The sequence below is a fragment of the Sander lucioperca genome, chromosome 10 (assembly GCF_008315115.2).
Source record: "Sander lucioperca isolate FBNREF2018 chromosome 10, SLUC_FBN_1.2, whole genome shotgun sequence".
NCBI classification, from domain to species: Eukaryota; Metazoa; Chordata; class Actinopteri; order Perciformes; family Percidae; genus Sander; species Sander lucioperca.
The window spans coordinates 13,004,083-13,024,631 of NC_050182.1; the positions used below are offsets into that span (position 1 = coordinate 13,004,083).

A 20,549-nucleotide genomic window follows, 5' to 3' on the forward strand; every position below is an offset into this window, starting at 1 on the left:
ACCAACGTTAAGTCATGCAATGTCACATGATTAAAATCATTTTTAATTCACATAAAAAGTATTTTGAACTAACGTTACCCTGTAATAGTATTTTGAATTGAACTGTGCTGTTGCTAGGCAACGAAACGCAAACAGGTGCACTACTCTCACTCAGCGTCTAGCTAGCTAACTGAAGAATTTGGTATAGCATAGTTAGAAAGTTGTTTAAAACTTTTCCGTTAAAGATACAATATAAATACTAAAGGTTTGCATGCCTCTGTTGCTGCTACATGTGAATTAAAGTTCAATATGACTGACGGAAATACCTCTTACCAATTGAAACATAACGTTACAGATAGATGTCCAAACATACCGACGGTAAGTCAACTTTAAGATGTTAGTTAGCTAGCTAGCTATCTTACTCCACTGATGAATCTAAAAGCTGTGACGCGTTTAATTAGCATAATGAACATTTGTCTTCGCGGATACTGTACACTGAATATTATTTTTTCTTTTAACACCAGGCCGGGAAACTTATACCTGTAACGTTAGGAGACGGGACTAAATCCTGTTTACAAGAAGCGGCAAGGGTAAAGTTAAGTCAATTTTGTGTGTGTGTGTGTGTGTGTGTGTGTGTGTGTGTACAATGGGACGTAGTTAGTGTATTTCCACAGGTGCTGACTATTGCATCTTTATCTATGGAGTGCATTCATATACAGCATAATATCAGTTTTATCTCTGAGTACTTGGCACAATTGAAGGTGTGAAATATAAGAAGACAGCTTTGTAAATTGTCAATGTGCATGTTCACTCTGTCCGATATGCTATAATAACATTTTTACTTTACAGCCCCAAACCCCACCAGTGGTAAGGAAATTCCGCAACAGCATCCTACCAGAACCAGGAGCTATCAGAGTGCACAAAGGGAAGGCAAATGATCCAGATGTTGCCAACACCCTTGTTCATGGCATTAGCACCAAATCTTCCCTCACTGTGAGTACCATACCTACACACACACACACACACACACACACACACACACACACACACACACACACACACACACACACACACCTCCTTGTGGGTTAAAGAGGCAATAAGGAGTGTTTTTACTACCCCAAATTTGGTTGGTTGATTTTACTTTTAGATCACTGCCAGTGAATAATTACTACTCCACTTGGTGATAAGATTTATGGCTCTAAAACATATGTCTTACCCAAATTTAGGACTAAAATGTTTTTGCTTGTTGGCATTTTAAGATGCTCCTGATTAATTACTTAATTCCTTATTCATAATGTGTAATTGTTGGTGTAGCTAATGGACTAATTTGAGAAAAGAAGATCACTGGCAGTTTTACTTTAAGTTTAGTTTAAGTGTTTGTTTCGGCACAAGCTGAATTTGCATACAGCACACAGTCTTAAGCATACAAACACCCAGAATATGGATATAAGTCTTTCATTTTTACATGATTCTAACAGGGAAGAAGCTTGATAAATCCGCCCCAAAAGACCTTGTTCCAGCAGAGGTTACAAGAGCTCAGGGAATCGGTGTATGCCTCCAGTCAAAAGGCACCTCTGGGCAGGTCACACGATCAGCGTGTTGGACTTCCCGCTTGGAATAACGACAATACTACGTATGGCGTGAAAACACTTAGAGGTATGTGTATACATGGGCAAATAAGGTCATGGCTGGCACAATTTAAAAAAATAAATAAATATAAAGAAGAAGTCTGGTATGACACACATGCTCTAACATGAGCATGGCAATATTTATCTACTCTTATCAAAAAAAGTCAACCTCGTACTTGTGTTACTAGTCCTGCAAAATATTTAGAGTTTTAAAAATGTTATGTTGTGGGTTTATAAATAATTACAGTGGGAGTAGGAATGATGAGCTTTCTTTTCTTTGAATGTCTCACATTCCTTTTTGTCCAGGGTTGGCTGTGCGCGAGATTATTAACCCTTCAAAAACAGCAGAGGAGGTGGACAGGGAAGCTCAGGAGGGACACGAGACTTACATCCGTAGCCACAACGCCTATTTTATTGGTAAGAAGAATGGAAAAAAAAAATAGGCCTTCACTGTCACTGCCAACAATCTATTTGTTGTATTTTGTTCATAATATTGAAATGCGATTTATGCCTTTCATCACAATAAAATCAGCTTGCTCTACTCCAGGTGAGCGTATTGATAGGAAGTATGACTGGAATCACTACAGTAAAGACAGCAGGTTTGGAATTCTCACACCTCATTTCAATGACGGACGTAATCTCAGCAAAACTCTCCACTGGCTGGGGGAGACACAAAAGTAAGTGCTAAAATAAGTGGGCATGAGTGTTTTGTTGTTAATTTCCATAACACTATTTATTCGTTGAGTGTATACCTAACTTAAAGGAAAATAAATCTTACCTGACCTTGTGCTCATGTTATTGTGCCGTAGGTTTTACAATCCAAAGATTGTTTGGAAGAGATCTGGGAACAAGGAAAAGATGGCCCAACTAATGGGCAAAACAACCAATGTGTAAGTTTCACGTTTCCTCTGACCAATTCTGTGATCTCTGAATATACTTTGCTAACTATTGTTAAACTTCATTCTCTCATTAAACCCATCTTTTCAGGAGAGGAAATACCTTGAATCTTCCACCAGATCACACCTTTGGAACTCTTTTACCGCCGGATGAATTTGGTAATTTTTTTCCTGGGTTACACATTGGAACATAAAAAAAAATACACACAGTGGAGGTTTCTGTTCAAGTCCCCAAATGTCATTTTGCCTCCTCGGTGCACAGGTGTTGGAGCTATAATCCACTCCACGGAGCCAGGCCAGTACGTGAGAGGCCGAGACCGACAGCGCAGCCTGGTTAACGCAGTGCGACACCACCTGAAGAAGGTCAATTTCCACAACTTCCCCTCCCTGCTGCAGGCGTTCAGACATTATGACCAGGTACGTTGTTGACCAATACTTCCAATCTGCGGACTATTCAGCTCATCACATTTAAAGTAACCTGACCAAATACAGTGACACCTTATTCGGTGTACAAAGTCAAGATAGCATGATTTTTCCCAAACACATTTTTTTTCAAAGAATAATCAATGGAATCAGAGCACAGTCCTTTCTCACAGTGGACAGTTGTACTTTGTCATAGCAGGAAAAGCAGAGGTGTAATGAATATCATTAATAAACACTTTCCATTTAGGCCCTGGCAGCTATTATTGAGGTCACTGTGTTTGACAAGTCAAAATGTGTCCTTTGAGAAAGGCCAGTTGCAGGTTTGATATACGGCCAGGGATATGACTCTGGTGGTTACAACATGTGATAAAGAAACAATGCTAATGTAATTCTCCTATCTCAGTCCTACATACTGTAGCTAAGGGTTTCCCTACTGTTATAAGGCTTATGCGCTGCACCCGAGCCGTTTTGGGCACCACCTAAGCTGAATGAACGTAAAATCAATGTGAGCATCAAAACTAACTAAATTACTTTTCTCAGATCTAATGGTTGTAGTCAGTCCCCAGTGAACTTCTTCAGCAAGTTTTGTCTTTGAGCTTTTTGAGCACGCTTTTCCAACATTTTAGGCACAGATATGGCATTAATATTGGTCCAAAATGATGTGAAATCGCTGCAAATATGTGCACCTAGGTCTTCCACAAACCTAGGGAAAACACTGCCGTAGTCATTGAGCCTTGTCATGTATATCTGTTTATGCATATCACTAGGCAGGCAAGGGAATGATTGACAAAGAGGACCTGCAGGCAGTGTGCAGTCAGTTCCAGCTGGACATGAGCAGACAGGTTCTGGATGACCTGATGGACTACTGTGACACAGACAAGGACGGACTAATCAACTTCCTGGAGTTTGCTAACTTCCTCAACTGGAAGGACAAGATGCCCATCAACAGTCGAGAGCAATGCATTATGACGAATGGTCAGTTAAATGCATTGTGATGTATTATTTTATCTACTAAGATGCTATCCAATTTTGGTAACCTTAAAGTGGGCATGCTTTTTCTAGAACCACTCTGTTTCACTTTCACATTTTTATGCATTTCCCCTGCTCAGGTCTTAACTGAGTTACAAATGCAGTTAGGCAATTCATTTTTTTTATGGTATTTCAGACTAGAACAACACTAACATCAGAATTTGGCAATAAAAGACTTAAAAGCATACGTCTTCAGGTCATGACAGTCAAAGTGACTCAGTTAAGGTTTTATAATTTTGCATTTGGAAGATGCGGAAGTTACCTGTGGAGACTCATTTTCGGGAACATTTTCTATCTATTTTGTCCCCAGCAGAGCGTCAGAGCAGCACGGCTCCAGCCAACACAGAAAGGAAGCCTTCGTCAGAATCGGCACAGCTTCCTGTCTCTGAGGCCTTGATCAAGCCTGAGGACCTGGAGCCCGTTAAGCCAGGCAGCTCACTGAAGACCGTCAGGACCTTGAGGCGACCCAGGGCAGCCCCAGACCACTTCATCACCTCGTCCACCCTCATCGGGTCTGTCAGTGATCCGTCCACATCAAGTAAGTCAGAAATAGAGATGTGTGGTGATAGGTAGATAAGCAGCATACCCAGTGTTACGTGACTGAAGAAAATAGACAACAACATTTATTTTAGTGTCACTATTTGACTTTTTGTTTGCCAGTTTGAAACCCAACAGGTGGGATTTGTGAAAGGGTGAAATAACAAAGAATGGTAATATGCAGACACTCCCCCTTACATGCAGATAACTTCCTAATGACACAAGCATTATTTAAGTCATTTATGAAGCAGAGTGAGCATTTGCTGTTTTTCTTAATTATATTTTATTTTCAATCGAACATCTATGAGTTTTGAACTGACATCTCCGGTCGCCTCTCCGTCAGCTCTGCAAAATGTCTGCTGAATCGTCTATTTTACAAACATTAGTTGTGGTTTACTGTATGTGGTTGACATTGGACGGTAATGGCACGTGGCTGTGAGTCCCTCATCAGGATTGGGAAATCAATTTGCCTGTTTCCTGCCGACTCTGCTAGCCTGAGCTAACTAGCCAGCTGGCTCAAGTTTTCAAATGTAAACATCAGAATAAAAACATTGGAAAAGGTGGTAAAGATGAGCTCAAGCTAGCGAGACCATCTCCTGACTACGAGTCGCTTAGCAGGATAGGGAAATCAACTCACCAGTCTCCTGCTGACTCCACTTGCCTGGCCGGTCAAAGTTTTCAGATGTAAACATCAGAGTAAATACAGAGAAAATCAGCTACGACCTATGGCTACAATCCTGACTAGATGGACAAGACCATCTCTGCGTCCATCTCCATCTCTACATCAGAGGGGGCACTGAGGCAAGCGTGGAAGAATTGAACCCCGACTTCTTTGCTGGGCATCCTGCTGGCCAGTGTGCAGGCGTCAGACGGTGAGCTAGGTGGCCTGTGTCGATTTCCAGCGGGATGTCGAGAGCTGTGGTGTCTTTTCGCTGAGACTCGGTTTAATCCTGGAGTGCCCGTACCATTCAACCGGGTGACTTTTTTTCTGCGTGCCGATTTGACGGCCACATTTTGCTTTATGATCAATCATGCGCAAGTTTAAGGAGCTGATGGGATAACATTTCACTGGAATTGTACCTCCTATGATTTTTATTTGACAAGTAAAAATGTATTGACTGACTGAAGCATGACATGTTTGAAATCCCATAGTGGAAGACATAAAATACTGTAAGTGAACAGATGTGCTGCCAATGCCAAATATACTACGAGTATGATGTTTGAAACTAATGCTATGTTTCATGATTTATCCGTTTGCTAATGCTCTCATTTCTTTAGGAGCACCTCATTGTTTTTTCATTACAGGCCTGTTAGAGGACATTTTTCCTAATATTCAATAGTTTTATAAGCGCTCATATAACGTATTTATATTTAATTAACTCCCATCTTATAAAAAGCCTTACTCATCATGTGGTTTCTCTTTACATAGGCAGCCGCACCTATGGGATCCCGTCTGTGCGCTCGGACCTTCCAGCTCCACGCATAAAGAGAGTCAGTGACCATAACAACTACGGTAATACATCCACAGCTGCAGATCTTCTGCATCCATCAGTCCATGCCCTTCGGGGTGTTCATGAGGAACACTTCTTCTGTCCTCGCACCAAGAAAGAGGTATGCACCACGCACAAGATCAGTAATATAACAAAATAACATTTACTAAGTACAGGGATATGATAAAAGACAAAAATCCGTAAATTTCACAGTTATAACTTGACCATGTTTTAGTGAATTGGTTTTTGATACCGACACTCATCCTCCTCTTCACAGATTGCAGAGATCTTCAGGAATGTGGGTGTTAATGTTTGTCAGGAGACATTCGACGAGGCCTGGAAGCTGGCGTCCATGAAGAATCCGGCCGGGGAGGTTTGTGTCGAGGTTTTCCGTAACGTACTTAAGGAAATAAAAGCAATGTAATACTCAAGATGTTCGCGGACACAGTGTTTACTCACCTAAGTCAATATTTCTGTCTAAAAACTTTGTCGTCACATGTAGCTCAAAAATGTTTGATGTAGTTTGATGGGAGTACATTTTTGACACGGAGATTCGGATTTTGGGCCTTTGCAAGTAAATACTTTTTTATCATTACATTATTTATATTAACATAGGTGACAGCCACTGGGGATGTGAATGAACACATTTAGTATTCAGTTTCAGCTTTCTTGGAAGTGATCCATTCTTGCAAACTCCCAAGAAACAATATGTTAAATGGTGTAAAAATCTTTTTATTTGAGCTGGTAGATTCTAGTGCTATTATTTTATTCAACTGACTTTACTTTACACTGTTACTTTATTGTGATCGTGTTCATAAATCTGTTGAAATGGTAAATGTAGAAAGGGAACACATACTCCCTTTTTTTAATGGCAAACATACTAATGTGTTTCATCATATAAGTCCTTAGTGGAGCATCCATTTGACCTATTTTTTGGATTAAGGTTTTTTGGAGTGATGCCCTTCCTGTTATTTCATGAATTCGCTGGAAGCCAGTTAACAGCTCCTGGCAGAGCACCCACACAAAAGAGGGTTATGTGAAGAGACATACTGTACCTGATACACACCTTTTCAATACATAGACTTAATTCTTCGTGAGCATCAATTTGCTCTCACACATGCTGGAGAACCTAGCTGGCCCTTCAAGCTGTATCTCCATCATTGGAAACGGCAACAAGCAACCTTTTTTAAAGTATGTATGAAATGCAGTGTGTTGAGCACGTTACTCTAATAAATAAACTTTCACCTGTCAGGTGTATGGGTGGGTTTTCATCTTAAATACAAACCAACCCTCTTTTAATAACACCTAGGTTCATATTTTCTTCCCCAGCAGGGGGCACATCAGCATGCATGAAAATGGCAAAAACACACATTGGTGGAACAAAGCAAAATGTGTTTATCATTATTATTTACTGTGATTGATTCTTCTTGGTTTTAAAATCCCGGATTAGTGTCGAGTCTTAACTTGTTTTGCCTTAAGTGGTCTTTGTTCTGGCCTGGACATTAATACCAGTTTCCTGCCAAAATAAATGTCAAAACTACGAACACAAGAGCGCATGACACTAAATAGCATTAAAAGTAAACAAATAAATTAGTAAATAGGCTACAGCTAAAATACAAATGCTAATCAGAAATACTTTGCCCTTAAAGTGCATTTTTTTGTTTGTTTTATTTTATCACCCTGCACAACAAACAGTATGCATTAAGGCATGTGTGTTGCTGTCCAGTCTTCATTAGTCACCACACAAAATATTAATAACACCACAAATTCAGAGATAAAACGTGTCAGCCAACAAGCGATGTGTTCCCCCTATTACTGTCTGTTGACAAAGAATCAATGTCCCTCTTAAATTGAGAATAGAATTCCTTGCAGAGAAACCATTTATCATGTCAACATTTCATTTTTCTTTTGTTGCAAGCAAAATGTCAGCTGCTGTGAAACGGTGTTAAATATTGGATTGCTTTGGATTTAATAATAACAGCCGGTGTGACTGTTTCTATGCTGGTGAAAGACCTGAGTAAATACTGCGAGGTACGTTCTCCGTACCTTTTTTAATTGGTCAGTCAAAGTATTAGATTTGATTTCCAAGCATATTTATCTTGTAATTCTATTAATCAACCTTGAAATGGGAAGTCTGACAGAGATAGCACAATTAATCTATGGCATCTTGGAGCTAAAACACGCTCAGACATACAGACACACAATTTCAAAGAGGTACGAGGGATTGTTTACAATCTGTTTCGCTAACCAGATTAATGAAGCAGGTTGGCATGCAGCCTCGGCTGATGCACACGTCTGAAGATTACAAAACAGCAAAATAACTAATAAAAAAACCATTAGCTTTTTGTACATTCATCACTTGTTTTTGTTTTCTTGTTAATTTTCATTAAACTGAGTGATGCACAGGCGTAGCAAATTGTTTAATGTGCTCTCACCATATCCATGAGCATATTGATGTGTGCTAAACTAACCACACTCATTTAATCTCATTAGGACTCTGCGAGATGCTCCACTGGAACCAAAAAAAAAAACCCACGCAAACTTCCACGGACCACTTATTACTATGCAGGAAAATTAGAATAATCCTCAGCGTATTTCATTATGCATTAATTTGGTGGCGGCTAATGACAGAATCCGCTCTGTTTGTCAGATATGTTGTCAACATTAATAATATTGCAGCAATCTTAAACAGAATGGGATGACACACAGCATTCACAAGCCTGTCAGACGTGATGTTTTTGACAAGTGACAAGTTCCTGGCAATGACCGTAGGCACAGACACAGGCTGCGTTTGAGTTAGTTAAACGGGTGGGAAATGTTCTACTAGAATGTCACTCTTGCTTGCAGCGATGCAATATACAGCTATTTTCACTTGGTACTTGTGTTGGGATCTCCTCGATCTTGCTTAAAGAGTCAACTGTATCGCTGACAACCATGTACTAGAACATCCGCCCCCTCCTGCTTGCTGTGGAAAATGGATTATCTTGATGCCTGTTGCTTTTTAGAACAAGTACCTAATACATTTACACAAATATATTTGCTAATGCGAGTCAGTCGTTAACATTAGCCTGTTGATGTTGACGTCAGACGCTGTTGTAAAAGTTAAGGACTGTACAGAAATTGTTAAGGAAGAGGCACCTTCCTTTATCGTTTATTTACTACTACTACTTTTGTAATGTTTTTCTGTGTAAATTAAAGGGTCAGTTTGGTGCTATGATCAAGCAATTTATTGATACAAGTTATTGGTTTAACAAACTCAGTTTCTACTAATCCACTTTTTCTGGAACCTTCAGCTACATCTCATGTGCTGTGTCCGAAATCACATACTGTACATTACATACTCAATACGTATGTTAAACATCGTGTCTGTTATGAATGTTGTCTTCACTATTGCATTGTGTGATATTTATGCCGGTGTACTGTCCAGTTTTTGCATACTGTAATATTTCACCAGAAATAGTGATGGAATTTCAGACACAACCATGGTCTTCCTCAGTGAATAGACTTTTCTAGGTTGTCATGGCCTTATTTGTCATCACATGGCCATCACCATGACAACTAAGCAAACTCCATTTGCGGAGGATGGCTGTGAGATGTGATTTAAAAGCTCCGGAAGAAGCTGGTACATGGACCCGGAGTGAGGTTTTTTGTAGGTGTTTATTTTATAACACACTCAACAGCTATTTTTAATAAGACACTTTAAAAGTCTTCCTCCAGTGACCTCATCACTATTCATATACTTTATCTAGGCTAAAAACACCTGACAGGTGATTCAGAGGAGTTGTAGAGTAGGTCTAGGAGTATGACCTCTGACAACAGTCTGCTCAAGATTTTTTTTAGCTGTGTAAAATCACTGGAGGGGGGGCTTCTGAAGCATCTGTGGGTCAGAGGACACGCTTCAACTAGTGAGGTGTGTTCATTTATAAAGTTCTGAGGTCTTCCGTTGTCTGTATAGCTTCAGTATTTTGGCTCTGCGTCCCCTTTCATGTGATCCTAATGCAGTTCTTCAATCTGCTGCTCGCAGATGTCCAGCTTAAAGTTGTCTTTTATGGACAAGTAAATTCAGCCGATCACTACTCCCCTGTTTTGTCCTGATGACTGACAAATGGCCTTGCAGCGTCGAGTCAAATCACTCGGCCAGTTTCCAGTGCCAGTGCCAAACAGTTGTGACTGTCCAGTCAGGAGAAGCTCCAGTCGTCAACTCTCGTTGGAATCTGGAAGGAAAGGGGCAGACATGTTCAACCAGATCTACGATACTTTACTCCCTAAATATGAACAGCTCCCCACACTGATGTAAATCCTTTACAAGGGAATTCTAAATGTGTCTTAGTAGTACAAGTGTATTCAAAGTGATGAAGGAAAAGGTATATTGATTAAGGATGTATTCACACCTAGCTCATGTGGACCAGTTGTTTGCCAACCTGGAGCGTTTAAAGGCCCTGACACACCAAGCCGACGGCTGGGGACTAGTGGCGACGACGGCCGACTGTGGCATCGCCTCTTGTCGGCCCTCGTCGCCCTTGTCTGGGCCAAAAATTTGCATTGGAACACACCGCAGAGACTACAGCCGACGGCCTGCGTGAGAGGAAATAACTCTCCATACCAGCAGGCGGCGCTAACCTATTCATCATGCAACAAGGGAAACCGGATAACGTTGCTATGATACCCACAACAAACAGTGTTTGAACCGAACAGAGCCTACGGTCCCTCTGGTTCACTCCCCGCCGGGAAGACAGCGGACACTGAGAGATGGCTAACCTGTCCCTCTCCCGGTCTGTCATCTGTTCTCTCTGGAAATAAGTCTCCCTACAGTGGGAGCGGAGGGACTGAACGGCCCACTGCTGGCTCGTTAGCTAACGTTAGCTTGCTAATTTCACCCACCCAACATCATCATACACTGGTTACAGAAAATTAGCCAAACAAAATTGTAATTCATCTGGCGATAGCAATGTGCTTTCCTTCGATTTGACAAGAGCGTGTGAATTAAACATAAAGTTCTTACATTTTACTAATTTAGAGGCTTCCGAAAAAAGGCAGACGAAGGCCTGGCGATGTTGCAGGACACACCGCACAAACTAGGCCGACGGTCGGCTTAGTGTCTCAGGGCCTTAACCCCCAGGTTCAGTTTGTCTGGGAATATGTGAACACAGCAATCACACTCTGATGCAGGGCAAAGCAAGTGGGCCCAGATCGCCTTGAAGCGGTGGTCTCGGCTCACCTCCACTCGAACTCTGAAGCGGTTTGTTTACAGTCAGAACGCAATCGACCCTTCCATCCAAAACAACTAGGCTTTTAAAGATAATCTAATCTTAACCTGAATTGTAGTGCGAGTGTGTGGCAATATGCACACATCAGAGCCCATCTTCGACAGCGAACTTTTGAGGCGGCACGTCCTCTAATAAGATGCATCAGGACATTGTTTTTCTAGCCGCAGTCTAGATGCTTGCTGGAGCTGGATATCTTGTTCATTTAATTAATACTGGTATTGACAAACGCAATGAAAACAATTAGCAATACACGCTCCATAATGAAGAAGAGAAAAAAAGAAAAAGGAAGTGTTTTGAGGCAAATCTTCGTTACATTTCTGACCCATGAGAACAGTTTTCTCAAAGTTGGCATTTGTTTACAACTTTTGGGCTGCAAGGGGCAAATGCAACAATTGCATCAAATTAGTCCCTGAATTGGAACAAAGCAAACAAATGGCAGGTCTGAAAATGCCCTAACACTCAACTCAAACAAAGTTCTGCTAATTGTCTCGCCTTGAAAACAATGAGGTGAGGATTCTGAAAATAGCCCCCTTATCCTGCAAAACTGTCTGTTTGCTAGCCTTTGGGATAACATTTCAAGTGTAACAGGCTTTCTCAGAGGGGATTTCAAGACCTGAAACAATAGGAAAAGAGAATCTGGCTAACTAGATAGGTGGGCATTAGGTAGAAGAGCCACACCATGTGGTGCAGCAGCTAACCGGATTACTGATGGGAAATGGAAAGAGGCTTTGACTGTTGCATGCACTGGGAGTGAAATTATTTCCCCTTTCTGTTACAGCGGTGAATCATATCAGTATACTTTAGACCCAAATCAGAAGAACTAGTGATGCAGTAATGTTATAACATTTCTTGACAAGCAGTCAAAGGTCCTTTTCAGACATGAAATACATAACATTGCTGGCTTCATCTAGCTGGACGACCGTTCCTTTAATTTTCCTTGACATAACAGAACATTTCAGTAAAAAGCCACAATACTGCTCGCACAATATATGGCACCTGAGGCCTGTACTACGAAGCGAGATTTGGCGTTAACGAGCTAACTTCAGGCTCAACCCAGGGTTTTCTGTACTACGAAGGTGGATCACTTGGGTTCAATCGCCGTGGTAACTTATGCTGAACACCTAACCTGGTCGGGAGCAGGTTAAGTTGGAGATCAGAGATCAACCGGTATAAAAGCACCGCCTACTGACCAATCAATACTCGACTGATAACGGCGTCACCGTTCTTAGAAGATCAGCTGGAGCTCGGTTCGCGGAGAGAGAGATGTGCGCTCATAAAAGTTAAAACATTTAGAGACCGACAACCCCGTTAACATTCCCTGATGGGTATATTTATGAAAGATAGATAGATTTTCAGCGGAGGGAATTACTTATAGGCTATTTGTTGGCTTCTTTAGCCGTGTTTTGCCAATGCGCACATCGGTTTAAATTATGTTTTTTTTTTAATTTTCTCTCACAGCTTACCACTGCTAGGGTTGCAACTGAAACAAAAGCCTAAAGCAACGACAGTTTATGGAAAGCAAAAGTGTAATTATGGTCAGATCTTGTGGCTAACTGATGGGGAAGTGACCAGTTTAGTCTAATGTATTGTAGTGGGTGTACTGTACTGTATATTGGCCAGAATCTGCCTTTGGGGGAGGAGGGGGGCATATCATAGTGGGGGGTCTGGGTGTCCTCCCCCAGGGAAGTTTTAAGCATCAACGACTTCATTTCCTGCATTCCGATACACTTTTATGCACCAATTTATGGTCAAATACCTCCATTGAGCCTATGTGAAGAATAAAGCACAGATGACAATTTACGCATAACAGCGTCAGCTTTTTTGCCAGCTTTCCTTCCTGCGTTTTGCAGCGTCTGTGTTCTTCATATTTATGTAGAATTATAGTTTGTTTTTCTTGTTTAAAAGATGCAGCTCTGGTAGATGTTTGCGATTGGTCGTGGGGCGAAAACACCGCCTCTTTTATGTGAACGCGCGCGTCTCTAGATTGGAAAAACCTGGGTTGACTGAAGTAGTTGATAACCAGCGTCGTGATACAGGTTATGCGGGACCGCGGTTGTTAGGTTAGGTGAAGCCGGATCACTGAAAGAAATCCAGGACATGTTGATCTTGATTCGTAGTACAGGCCTCTGGTGTGCAAGGAGCAGTGGCACTCCTGGGAAACAGTGGTGAGTTTATTAGATATATTTAATAGATACAGACAATGATCAAGCATGGAGAAAGACAAGACGTTATGACGAGACTTCTGTTTGCTCGCATGCTGTATGTGAAGCATTTTGCTGGATACTCAGAATTTCATTCATCCAGTTGGTGTGAATGAAAATGTAAAATATAAAGACGGAGACAGCTGGTCTGTTTATTTGTGTGCTTGTTCAGGATTTTCTTATTTGGACCTCTTTTTCCCCAGTTAAGCTTCACAGACTGCCTGTGTGTCTGAATATTCAGAAAGTGTGCCACTGTGCCTCACTGTGAACTTACAGAAGTATTACAGTGAATACAGATAGGATCATAGGATTGTCTCTTGCTTGGTTTTTATCCAATATTATTGTATTAAAAATATAAATATATATTGTATTCTAATCAGTGCTTCTATTAAAAGGTGCCCTGCCACACAAAACCGTTTTTACTTGCATTTTTTGAAATATGTTAGGTCCATATGTGTTTGTGTTATGTCGTGAATGTGAAAATGAACTGCTACCTCCTCTGTCAGCTCTAGCCACTGAAAAGAAATAAGCGGAGAAATCAGGCCAATTACAAAAGCTGGTCAGTCTGACGTGGTGTTGCCTGAGCTCATTACTATTAATGAGCTCGCCCAGTTGCGCTGGGTAAAGGATTCTGATAGCCAGGCTCTCATTGGCTAGCTGTTAGCCAATCAGAGTCAAGCAGCTTAGCTCGTTGAATATTAATGAGAACTGGCATAAATCGAGCTGAGTCTTCCTGCAGGCTTTCTATACCACGCTAGAATGGCTTGAAACAAGGTAACCAAGGCATTTTTCCACAAAAAATGTTAGTCCATGGTAGAATTTCAGATATTACCACAAAGTAATGAAATATGTGTGACAGGGCACCTTTAAAGTGCTTATATTATGCTTTTTGGCTTTTTCCCTTTATTGTGTTATGTATCTTTTTTGTGCACGTTATAGGTTTACAAAGTGAAAAAGCCCAAAGTCCACCCCAAAGGGACTTACCATCTCCAACAGAAAACACTGTTGGGCCTCATTCACCAATATCTTCCTAAGTTTTCTCTTAAATATGTTCTTAAGAAAGTCCCTAAGAAAAGTTCACATTGGGTTCTTAAACAACAGAATTGTTCGCACCTGTGTTCTTAGGATTGATGAATCCCACGTCTTCGTAATTGAAAGCGCGTGCCAGTTGTTCCTAATTAGCATAAGAAGACGCCCCGCAAATTCCCATATAAGGACATGACATTTCCTATGCACCTCCTGGGAAGCGGGAGACCGCCTTCAAGAGATGATTGTCGGAGTCGCAGATGACTTGTACATTGCAGTGGTGGAGGAAGTACTGAATCTCAGTACTTAAGTAAAAGTACAAATAACCAGAGACCTATTTACTTTAGTAAAAGTAGAAGTATCACAATGACAACCCTAGTTAAGTAAAAAGTACCTGATTTTAAATGTCATCACTCAAATGTGCTAAGAGTGCTCTTGAGTGTTCGTCGATTTTGTTCTTAGCTAAGAACAAATCCAAGATAAGAAAACATTAGTGAATGTCTGAATCTTTGTAAAAAGTGCGTAAGTGGGGTTTAAGAACACAATTCTTCGTAAGAACGGTTGGTGAACGAGGCCGACTGTCCACAAACTGCTCCAAACAGCTCTGTTGTAGTCCAGTCTTTAGTTCCGTAACGAACGTGCGTCACTTTGAAACACACATTATAATATTCGCCTAGCTGCTAGCATGGCACTCCCTCATACTCTGCTTCTGAATGGGTAGTAGTCCTTACCTAGTTACTGCACATGTGCGGCTCCCAACAAAGATGGAACAGAAGTGAGATGCCTCACTCTGTAGCTAAAACAGAGAGCTCAACACACAGGGTGAAAAGAGGAGCTGCAGCAATGTGCAGTACAAAAAAAATATGGTGTTTTCTGAAAATTAAACCACATAAACCTATTCTGGTACAACCTCTAAATACAATTATGAACCTAAAAATAAGCATAATATGAGCACTTTAATATTTCTTGGTGCATTGGTGGCAGTCCTCCAGTGAAATTAAATGTTTCATTGTTTTCCCAAGTGGACATACACATGGATAGCTCAAAATGCGCACAGATAACACGCCATTTAGCTTTAGGAAAGTGGCGTGTATGTTTACGCAAAGTCATGATGCCATGTTGGACATGCCATATGTTGGAAAGCCTGCAGGTAACTTTGAGCTTTTGCCAACATATAATTAAGTCTCTAAGTAAATATTTGAAGCAAACTGAGATTCTGGCACACAACATCTGAGCCAATTAATGATAATGAAAAATTAGCTTGAAGCAAAAAGTAAATGAGTGCTTACTCATAGACTGCTGTCACTATTTTCTTCTGTGGGCCACCATCTTCACTAGAGGCCACTTTGAAGATCTTTGTGCCCTCTGGGTCATCAGGGCCTTCATATGTCGACAGGAGCCAACACCTCATGACGACGAAGCAGAACTTTCTACCTGCAAGGAAAAAGACAGAGACCATCCAGCAGACAAGTTAGCCGTAGAGATCATGATAAAAGCTTCTTAAAAAAGGCACATCAAGTCTTTAAAGCAGCATTCTTCACAATCACACCTGAGCGCTATAGTATAGAGTTATAACTACAATCCTCTACAGGTGATCCTCCTACTACTAGCGCATGTCATGGTTATGAGTCCATGACGTCTTCCTTGATAGGGGAGCATGGACAGTTTTATGACCTTTTGACTAATAGCATGTATTTCAAGAAGTATGCTCAAACTTGGCAGTCTAGCAGTACAAATGGTTTGTTGGGGTTGTCAGCTGACCAGAAAGGGACCCTGATGGAATACATATTACAACTTAAGTGTCCCGAAGTGTAATGTATGAAGACTGATCGCACAAAGCTCACCATATTGATCAAAGACCACAGACACGTCTTCTGGGAAAATAAATATAATATCGTCCATTGTGACAGCGAGCTGCCGTCTCTGAGCATCGGTGAGAGACCTGCACCTCGTCTGAACATAATCTATCATCTGAAATGACAGAAAAAGAGATCATCAAAACAATAAAACTGACATGGATAATTAATCCTTATCCCCACAAATTGAATACTTTTACATTGTTATACCCTTTGCCATGAATTTGAACCGACATTTTTTGAGGATTTATTACATTATACCGTACTCTGCTGTGCAGTGTGCTGTACATGGATTATTTTTTAAACATACCACATTAAAAAAAAATTATAAAGTAATTATAAATACATGTGGGCCTGTGCAAAAACATTTACTTTTCATTTGAATATATCTCCAGTTTGTGTGTGCATGAAGAGTATTTGCATGATTTGTTACCTCATTGGACATAATCCCCACTAGCTTGTGGTATCTGCCACTGGACATCATGTTGGAGACGTGGACCAAAGCCTTGGATGGATGGGGAACAAAAAGGGGATTTATTCACCTGAATGATGTCCTGTTAAAGGTGCAGTACGTGATTCTGTGCAAAGACTCAACTGCTAAACAAATACAACCCCCACTTCCATAAGCTCCGCCCCCACAGATTCACGGTCAGAGAACTACTGGCCGGCACATTCATATGCTGCATTCCCGCCCCCTCCCGCCCCTACCATCAACTATCACTGCCTGTTGCTGATTGGTTGGAACAGTGTTTTGTGGCTCTTGCACTCCTTTTTGTTTGTTTTCCATTTACACAGCCAGAGGCCTGTACTACGAAGCAAGATTTGGCGTTAACGAGGTAACTTCAGGTTCAACCCAGGGTTTTGTGTATCACGACGGTGGATCACTTGTTACCGGGTTAAATCGCCGTGGTAATTTATGCTGAACACCTAACCTGCTTGGGAGCAGGTTATGTTGGAGATTAGAGATCAACCGGTGTAAAAGCACCGTCTAATGACCAATCAATACTCGGTTGATAACGGCGTCACCGTTCTTAGAAGATCAGGTGGAGCTCGGTGCGCGGAGAGAGAGGGGTGCGCTCAACCGACAACCCCGTTAACATTCCCTCATAGGTATTTTTATGAAAGATATAGATTTCCAGCAGAGGGAATTACGTATCTTTGTTGGCTTCTTGAGCCGTGTGTTGCCAATGCGCACATCGGTTTGAATTATATTTTTTATATTTTTTATTTGCTCTCACGATCGCTTACCACTGCTAGGGTTGCAACTGAAATAAAAGGCTAAAGCAATGACAGTTTATGGAAAGCACAAGTGTAATTATGGTCAGATCTTGGTCCTGACTGATGGGGAAGTGATATTGATAAGCCTTGTGATTTACGCATTTACAGCGTTGGCTATTTTTTTTGCCAGCTTTCCTCCTGTTTTAGGAAGCAGCGACTATATTGCGTTTTGCCTGTAAAACCGTGTATGTGTTCTTCATATTTATGTAGGATTATAGTTAGCTCTTCTTATGTAAAATATACAGCTCTGGTAGATGTTTGTGATTTGTCATGCTGTGCAAACAGCGGCTCTTTTGAGTGAACGCGCGCATCGTTGGATTGGGAAACCCTGGGTTGATTGAACTAGTTGTTAACCACCGTCGTGACACAGGTTATGCGGGACCGCGGTAGTTAGGTTAGGTGAAGCCGGGTAACTGAACTAAATCCAGGGCATGTTGATCTTGATTTTTAGTACAGGCCGCAGGGCTGTGAGTTAACACAGGATTTTTTTTTAATGCACACAGAAAACAGAGAGCTAGGTGACCGTGAGAGGATATTCACTGATTTTGACAAAACGTGTATTGGATTAACATCACTTACTATACCTTTAACTGTGATGCCTTGCGTTTAAACCAGACTGTCTTTTTCTTAAGAGATTTTGTTTTACTTTTTGAGAATAACTCAACCCGATTAATCTATTATCAAAATAGCTGGCAATTAATTCGTAGTTGACAACAACTAATCAATTAATCGATTAATCTTTGCAGCTCTAATCGAAAGCTTAACAACAGCTTAACTTGTTTGATATTGACTGAGTTTAATATGGTTAAGTGGCATTTGAGAGTTGCAGTTGAGATACGTTAAGACTTTGAAGGTGTTTTCGGTCATTCAATTAATAGATTATTAAAAATTTGAACATACATCGTATAATTCCTTCCCTCTAGTTTTTCATTTATCTTATATTATTATGTTTGACCTGGCCGTGTAAACACCCACGCTTTATGTTTAATTTAAATGAGGAATCACAGGAAGCTTTAAAACCATTTGTCGCATACACTGAACACAAACAGTACAGTTCTGGATTTGCGTGGCCTTCTTTCAACCACATATGGAGAAAGGTTACCCAGCTGTTAACTACTGATGCAGTAGCAGTTGGTAGAAGACCTGTTGATAATTGTGTCAGTAGTTACCTGCTTCACTCCTCTTTCAAACTCCACAGAGTTTATGTCTAACTCAAAGTACAGATCGATGAGATACATGATCAATTTGCACCGGATCCATGTGATCGGGTCCGGGATGCCGACTACGGAGACAGCGGGCTGACCGCTGGAGCTCCCCGGCGGCCCGTCGGCTCCAGGCTGTGAGCTAAACAGTCTGTGTTTCTGACCGGCGAACTCGAACCTCCGCCTGCACAGCCTCCGGCTTTGTGCTCCGGGCAGCCCGGTGAAAGGACGCGCAGGAAGCACACACACCCACGCCCACTGCCGGTGCACGGCCGGTTGCCTGCTGCAGGCCGGGCCCCTCTTCCAGGAGCAGCCCCCGGGTATGCACGCCGCGAGGCCGCCGAGCTCCCGGCATGCAGCGTGGCTGGTGATCCGCTGCATCAGAGCGAGGAGGCCGCGGCGTTACCGCCAGTGTCTGAACCACTAAGCGGGGCTGAAACTACCTCCATTGTCACTGTAAAAACTACCTTATGGCCTTTTTACAGTCACAGTTGCCTTTGGTAACCTTATGCAACTCACCCCCACATTCTATACCCATAATCCTTATCGTGAACACGACATAAACCACAGTAAACATGGACAAGATTGCTGCATTCAAGTACTGTTGGAAATGCAGGAACAATCAAATGGAGCACTTATATTTAGTTTTTCTTTTCCACTTCTCAGGATGGTGGGCTATTATTGTTTCTGTTTTTGCCTTTTTCTGCTGCTGTTTTTTTTTTTTTTTTAAGTTTAATTGGTATATTTACATTTTTAATTTGTATATCATCTATTGTGTATGATAATAGCCTAATATTACTTTAATGTCTTCGACTAACAGATTGCTGCTGCTCATTGCCATGCCTGCAAACCAGGCCACAAAAGTTGATGTTGGAAACGGGATGAAATTAGGGGATGGCAGGAAGTGGAAGTATGAAGGTCAAATGTTAAAATGCACATTTGGCATTTGACATTACAAGTATAGATTATGTACAGTAGTGGGGACTGTCAGCCTTGACAGGATGACTCATACTGCAGCATGTGATTTACCAACAACAGAAAAGCCATGTAAATATTGTCTCTAGAAAAAGTAGCCTAACTATATACAGCAGGCTATCCATATCTTATTTTATGTGTTCACTCTTTTGCACAAACATTAGTTCCCACACTTTAGCAGTTAAATCAGTTACATGCTTTAACATGTGTTTTCTGTCTGCCATTCATTCTGCTGCTACGTAACATAGGCCTAAATATAATTTTCTTACTGATTATTTGTTTTCTCTCTTTATGATTGAGCAAGTCGAAACTTACAAGGAGCACTTAAAGGCAGCAAAGTGGCTTTACTGACATGATCCAGTAGAGGGAGATAAATATCCATTTATGTCGTGTGTGTGTGTGTGTGTGTGTGTGTGTGTGTGTGTGTGTGTGTGTGTGTGTTAAAAAAAGTGTGAGGAAACTAGAAAACAAACTTTAAGTGTCTGTGCGTGCATGTATTATTAACAAGATAGAGAACATCTAAAAATCCAGTTAAAGTGTCTACATGCACGCGCGCGCACACACACGCACACACACACACACACACACACACACACACAAAGACAAAGAAAAAAAATACGGGCCAGCAGTTTCTGCGTAGTCTTTTTTTTCTGTGCAGGTGCCCACAATGATTCTGCGAAAATGTGAAATTTGATCAGCAGACCAAAACATCATTAAGTCCCCGCTGTTCTCGGTGATTACAGGTCAGCGCCGTTTCCCCGT

General features: G+C 41.3%; 2 protein-coding genes across 7 annotated transcripts in view; one reads left to right on the forward strand and one right to left on the reverse strand.

The window, feature by feature from the left end:
* The first annotated feature begins 80 nt into the window (after nt 1-80).
* The window catches only part of efhb (EF-hand domain family, member B), a 27,582-nt gene continuing 7,113 nt past the window's right edge, over nt 81-20,549 (forward strand). The window contains exons 1-13 of one of the 4 annotated variants that reach the window (XM_036006131.1): nt 81-357; nt 504-575; nt 829-972; nt 1,458-1,635; nt 1,914-2,024; nt 2,155-2,284; nt 2,417-2,497; nt 2,595-2,662; nt 2,766-2,920; nt 3,694-3,901; nt 4,266-4,493; nt 5,922-6,103; nt 6,260-6,355. In XM_036006131.1, coding sequence (XP_035862024.1) covers nt 289-357; nt 504-575; nt 829-972; nt 1,458-1,635; nt 1,914-2,024; nt 2,155-2,284; nt 2,417-2,497; nt 2,595-2,662; nt 2,766-2,920; nt 3,694-3,901; nt 4,266-4,493; nt 5,922-6,103; nt 6,260-6,355 — 1,722 coding nt within the window. In that variant the 5' untranslated portion in view covers nt 81-288. Of the gene's footprint in view, nt 358-503; nt 576-828; nt 973-1,457; nt 1,636-1,913; nt 2,025-2,154; nt 2,285-2,416; nt 2,498-2,594; nt 2,663-2,765; nt 2,921-3,693; nt 3,902-4,265; nt 4,494-5,921; nt 6,104-6,259; nt 6,416-20,549 lie in introns of those variants that run through there. The other 3 variants (XM_036006132.1, XM_036006134.1, XM_036006133.1) reach the window with 3 other exon arrangements.
* On the reverse strand, nt 9,187-19,419 carry si:dkey-82o10.4 (uncharacterized protein LOC797793 homolog). Of its 3 annotated transcripts, XM_036006136.1 has the most exons (7): nt 19,302-19,374; nt 18,780-19,267; nt 16,766-16,837; nt 16,321-16,447; nt 15,766-15,910; nt 10,082-10,196; nt 9,187-10,049 (listed from the first exon to the last, which is right to left on the reverse strand). In XM_036006136.1, exons 2-6 carry the CDS (start codon nt 19,191-19,193, stop codon nt 10,112-10,114), a joined length of 843 nt encoding a protein of 280 aa, XP_035862029.1. In that variant the 5' UTR covers nt 19,194-19,267; nt 19,302-19,374; the 3' UTR covers nt 9,187-10,049; nt 10,082-10,111. The 3 variants fall into 3 exon arrangements, with proteins under 3 accessions (XP_035862029.1, XP_035862028.1, XP_031135238.1); XM_036006135.1 differs by having other exon boundaries at nt 9,187-10,196; nt 18,780-19,270; nt 19,305-19,419; XM_031279378.2 differs by having other exon boundaries at nt 9,187-10,196.